The sequence below is a fragment of the Dermacentor silvarum genome, chromosome 1 (genome assembly GCF_013339745.2).
Source record: "Dermacentor silvarum isolate Dsil-2018 chromosome 1, BIME_Dsil_1.4, whole genome shotgun sequence".
Classification (NCBI taxonomy): domain Eukaryota; kingdom Metazoa; phylum Arthropoda; class Arachnida; order Ixodida; family Ixodidae; genus Dermacentor; species Dermacentor silvarum.
Genome location: NC_051154.1, coordinates 286169366 through 286175080, shown reverse-complemented (window position 1 = coordinate 286175080; position 5715 = coordinate 286169366). Strand labels below are relative to the sequence as shown.

The window sequence follows — 5715 nt, the reverse complement described above, 5'->3', positions numbered from 1 at the left end:
ACTTTCGGTAACATCCCGCAGTTGGCATCACTGAAGGTTATGTTCGTAAATGTGTTCGCAAATTATCTTTACACGCAGGAGAGTAGAGCTACAGAAGTTAAACTGTAAGCATGGAGCAAACCCCACTGCAGGCGCTGTAGTGAGACCCTTGAAGATTGTAGATCCTTCAAGATTGTAGAACCTTCAAGATTGATGTAATATCCTAAAGCCGCAATTCAAATTTGCAAGGAACCTTCGATTGCATTTTGAAATCCTCGGGGGAGCAGGGTTAGATCTCAGCTGACGCTCTTCTTGGTGTACAGTCGGCCGCAAAAATTATTGGGACGTGGGTTCCTCATCTGTAACTTTGTTCTGTTGAGGCATGACGCTTATGATTTAATGGTACACCATGCAGGTCGTAAAAACTACTACAGACTGTAACTTTGAACTTGAGGCTATGTATACCTGTGAAAGCATAGTGTAACTTCAGTTTTGTTTTTTCGCAAATCTCATGTCCTGTAAACATTTGTGGTCGGCAGTACTATCTTAATCATTGATAGCGAGAATATGAGAGAGCATGGCTTCGCGTGCTATTAGCGCATTCTATGTGCCAGGCACAGATTATGTCAGTGTTCATGTGGCGTTGATAAGCTACCATCGATCGCATGGTTCGCGTGCAATCTGCTAGGCTCGCTTTCTAACGTTGGCGGATAACAACAAAGCGCACAGAAAACAATAGACTCTCTCTCTCTCTCTCTCTCTCTATATATATATATATATATATATAAACAATACAGACAAAATCTTGCATGAACCACCTACAGCAGCTCTTGCAAATCGTGTAGAGGAAGGAACTCGAAAAGGCAGCGTATGTTGTTATTTCCTGTAAATGATACGAAATGTCGAATGGTTCATTGATCTGCACTGCACCACATTATATCTAGATCATTCCTGATCTTGAAAGTTTTCTCGCGATTTGCGCGAGAGTGGCGATTTCTTTGCGACGTCCGGTGCTCTAAAAATGTTTAAATGCTGTATAAGTTACTGACGTATAGAGAACCTCCACAGGGTATAGATGTCTTCTCTTTGTCCGGCAGCGCACAGAAGATGAGAAGCAGAGCAGCCGGCACGATACACCGCGGTAGCCCAGTGGTATTGGCGTTGTGCTGCTTAGCTTTAGGTCGAGGGTTTGATCTCGGCCGGGGCGGACACATTTTGATGGGGACTGAATGGAAAAGCGCACGTGTACTCAGATTTTCCGTGCACGTTGAAGAACACCAGGTGCTCAAATCTAATCCGGACATTAATTACGGCGTGCCTCATATACAGACAGTTGTTTTGACACGTAAGACGCCAGAATTTTCACGACAGCTCCGATGATGTTATAGCCGACATCGCACGAGAGCTCCGATGACGTGAATCAGGTTATGGCTACAGTGGGTCTCTTGGATTTGTCGTCGCGGACTTCCCAGTACTGCCTCGAGATATTGCGTATGCCATCATTCATTAGTTGAAAGCAGCGCCGCGGGCAATCCTGTGCAGTCTGGGGCGACAGATCAATGACGCCCTGTTTGGCGCTTTATGCCAAGTGCGCCTGCGTGGCACATTTTCGAAGTGCGCCTGTACGTTACAATGCGCCGATAGTACGCGAAATCACGCGATAGCGCGTTCCTGCTAACAGTGCATGCCCAAGGTGTCTATATACTAAGGGCTAGTTGTCAAGGACGTTTGAAAAATTTTTTTGAAATCACATTTGTGTTAGATTAGTTAAGTTCTTCTGACGGCCAGCCAATTTCAGCCCGTAGCATAGGATTTGCGAATCATAGGACGCATTTACAACGCCTAGGAACAAGACATAAGGACAAAGTAGACAGACGCTAGTCTGTTAGTTTGCAGCCTCTGGTGAGCTCGCGATTTATTGACCTCACCGCGGAAAATAATGGAAATGAAGTCCACTTCCTCTCCATGGTAGTGCATCATGGCCGCTCCCGCGTTGTTAGGTGTACATCATTTCGGCCATCGCAGACATCTCTCGCGGGATGTGAACGAGGTTTTCGAAGTAAGCCGCGAGCTCGTTGACGGTCGTGTCATCCTGCGGTGGGCCCGTCTGATCCGGGGCGCCCGTCAGGTCCGGGGCGGACGATGTCTTTTTCACGGAACGTACCATGGGGCGTCGGGCGGAGGTCTTGTCGCCTTGGTCGTCGGAGGTGCCTGGTAAGGTGGGGGTGGTGTTGGTTTCAGAAAGGCTCTTCGACGCACGTCGCAGCCGTGACTTGCGCGACCGGCCTGACAGGTGGTGCTTTCTCAGGCGCGGTTTGTGCAGACCCGGGTCAACTGGGTGGTCCTCGCTCTTCGCGTTAACTCTGAGCTTCTTGATGGCCGTGTGCAGGTCGTCTACCAGAGCTTGAGAACCATGCATTCGCTTGTTGCTCTTGTCCTCCTGCTCATAATCGCCTGTCTCTTGAGCGGCTGCCATTTGCGTGTCAGGCCTCGTCGGCCGGTTGTCACGCACTGCGCGTGGTGGCGTGATGCCGGCAGCTGCTTTACACCACTGGCACGTACCCACTACGGGCTATTCGACGAAAGTGGGTGGTAGGAGAGGCAAAAATATGAATATAAATAATGGTGCAAGTCAACTAGAACTTAATTACCACTAGCTATTTGCTTTCCCGCATTTTTACGATGGACGCCATAGCTGGTTGACTGCCATTTTGATGTCGGATGTGACCTTTAGAATGGGCGAGCGCAGAACTTTGGTAGATTGAGATTTTTGAAAAGGAGATGCGATGAATTGAGTGGCTTCATCGTATGGACGGGCGTATGTGCTGCAAGTGCCCGTTCAAGTCATATCCCCAACCATAGTACAAATTCAAGCGCGCCCGCCCATTCCGCCATCATACCTACGGCAAAATCAAACGGGGGTGCCATTCTGGACGTGGCAAGCCTACAGGGCTGTTACGGCCTTTCTGATTGACGAAAAATGCCGTCATTGGCAAATTTGACAATACTGACACGTGTACTTGTTTATCCTTTTTTCCGGGGACCACATTTCACCCGCAAACAGGTTAAAGTTATCGCTCAGCGCAAGACGCGCCTGCATGATTATGACTTACTCGAATGCTATCGTTGTTTCTATCTGTTGTGTATTTTATCGCTGAACCTCGTGTGATAAGCTTGTATGCGCCACGCGAATAGTGTAATTTCTGGAAGGTATACGGAGCACCACTGCAGCGATTAGGCGAGAACCTTCAACGAGGCGTGTATAAAAGCCGATGCGCTTGACCCACAGATCATATTTTCGACGATCGCCGACTATGCTCTCCCGTATCGTTGTGCTTTGAAGGTGACTTGCTTTTAGGGGGCACAAGATCGCCCAATAAAGAGTTGGTTTTGTGATGCGCAGTTTTGGCCCGCGAAAGGACGGAGAACCATGGTCTTCCGGCCCCGTAGTGAAAGCGGCCCGCAACTACTACTTAGTAGTTCCTTAGGACCTTAATAAAGTTTGTTGACTGACTGACTGTGTTCTTCGTCGTCACTTATACGTGACAACATGGCGGATTTTTACAATGTCCAGAATAGCTTCCCTCATCGGAGAACAACATAGCTGCACTGATCTCGCTTTTGCTCAGGGGTGTCCCTCCACTGTTGTGCGTAAGCCCCCTGAATTAAACTAAAGGTAGTGTAAGGCAGCTGGACAGCTGTTTCTCGACGCCTTTATTCGGCTGAGCCACGCGCTGAACGAAGATGACGCACACAGTGATGATGATAATATACAGGTGAAGAAGATGAAGGATGAATATTGTGCTCACACTAATTTCCTGCTCGCGCGGAAGTGGCTAACCTGGCCGCTGTTTATAGCGGTGCGGTACGCCGTTAGAATGGTTTTAGGCGCGAAAGGTGGACGATTTCTGTGCCACGGAGCGCCCATCGGAAGGCGAGGCAGCGTGAGTGACGCGGTAGTTCACTGGCGAATTTGCTCGACACGATATAGGGCCCTATAAACGTGACTGAAACTTTTCACATAGGCCAGGAACTCGAGTGGGTGTCCAGAATAACACTTCATCTCCGGGGTTGAGCAGAACGGCACGGTGAAATGCATCGTAGCGAGTCTTCCTCACCTGTTCACTTGCTTCGGTGTTGAGGAGGGTGCGATGGCGACACGCGGCAAGGCGAGATATTAACTACTCACTCACTGACGCTGACGAGTTCATGGGGACATCAAAAAAAAGAGACGTCGAGGAGAGAGGTCGGTTGACGCCCGTAAACTAGAAAGACGGTGAGTAGCCAGTAGTGCGCTGTGCAGTGGTATTGTAGGCAAAGTCATGAATGGCAGGATGGTATCCAGTTGGTGTGGTCAGCGTTGATGTACATGGATTTCATGGATATCAGGATATCTACCATACGTGGATATCAGAGAGAGTTCGATAAAAGCGCTCTGTGAGGCGATTAGTCTGAGGATGGTAGCTGGTAGTCGTTTATGGATGGTGTTGCATGTGCGGAAGACGTCCTCGAGTAGCTTCGGCAGAAACGCCTTGCCACGGTCACTCAAAAGGAGGCGTCAAAAGGAGGCTCCATGTCGTCGAAAGATGGCTTCCAAGAACAAAGTCGCAATCTCCTCGCGGATCCTGACGGTAACGCAGCTGTTTCGGCGTACCAGGTCAAGTGGTCAACTGCAGTGACGATCCATCTCTAGCCGCTAGCTGGTAATGGCAATGGTCCGTAGAGGTCCACCCGATGACTGCGAATGGCGCTTCTGAACAGGGGAAGAGGTTGCAGCAGTCGAGCCGGAGGTGAAGTGGGTCATTTGCGGCGCTGGCAGAGCGAGCAAGAAGCGACGTATGTAGCTACGCAGTGGCAAGTCCTGTTCCAGGAAAAACAACTGCAGGATGCATTCATAGGTTTTGTGAAAGCCGAGATGACACCGTGGGATCAGCGTGAACTTCGGTTGGGATCGGACCTGGGGCGGTGGGATCGAACAGCGGCTGAGAGCATCTGCATCGTGGTGGTTTCTTGCCGGATTTGTACGGTACGTCGAAGTCATATTACTGCAGACAAAGTATCCAACGGCCTAGACTTCCAGAGCAAATGTTTTAACGTCGACAACCACATAAGGCGTGGTGGTTGGTCTCGACCGTAAAGTGTCGGCCGTGTAATAAAGGTCGGAATTTTGTATGGCCCAAAACAACGGCGAGATACGCCTGCTTCAGTGATTGTCTAATTTGGCCTCGGCCCGATGTTAGCGTTCGAATAGCGTATGCGACCACGCGTTCCTCAAAACGCTGACGTTGCAAAAAAAACACCGCCGATCCTATGGCCACTGGCGTTAATATGGAGTAGAGTGGGTGTGGTGTCATCGAATGACAAAGCACTACTCAGACATGAGGGCACGCTTAACAGTGTCAGAAGCCGCTTGGTACTCCAGGAGCGTAGCTAGGGGTGGGGGGGGGGAGGGGTTTAACCCCTTCCCGTTTTTTTGTGGCGCCACTCCCCCCCCCCCCACCCCCCCCTACCCACCCTTTTTCTCGTCGCTTCGCGCTGACATGATTAAAAAAAAAAACGGTGCTACTTTCACCATTTCATTCCTGGTGCTTCTGTTTGGATTGCTAATTTACAGTGAATCATCTCTGCATACGGAAAGACGTGTCGCGGTGCTTGTCAAGGCTTTGGCACGCTGTGAGGTTTTGGGCGAGAATGCGGTGGCCGCCGCATTCTGGAGCGATTGCGCCCCTACTCAAG

At 49.9% G+C, this 5715-nt stretch overlaps 1 protein-coding gene across 1 annotated transcript; it reads right to left on the bottom strand.

Moving 5' to 3' along the window:
* Positions 1–1975: 1975 nt before the first annotated feature.
* Positions 1976–2455, bottom strand: LOC119441340 (oxidative stress-responsive serine-rich protein 1). The gene has a single exon (XM_037705959.1). It carries the CDS (start codon positions 2453–2455, stop codon positions 1976–1978), a length of 480 nt encoding a protein of 159 aa, XP_037561887.1.
* Positions 2456–5715: the final 3260 nt, after the last annotated feature.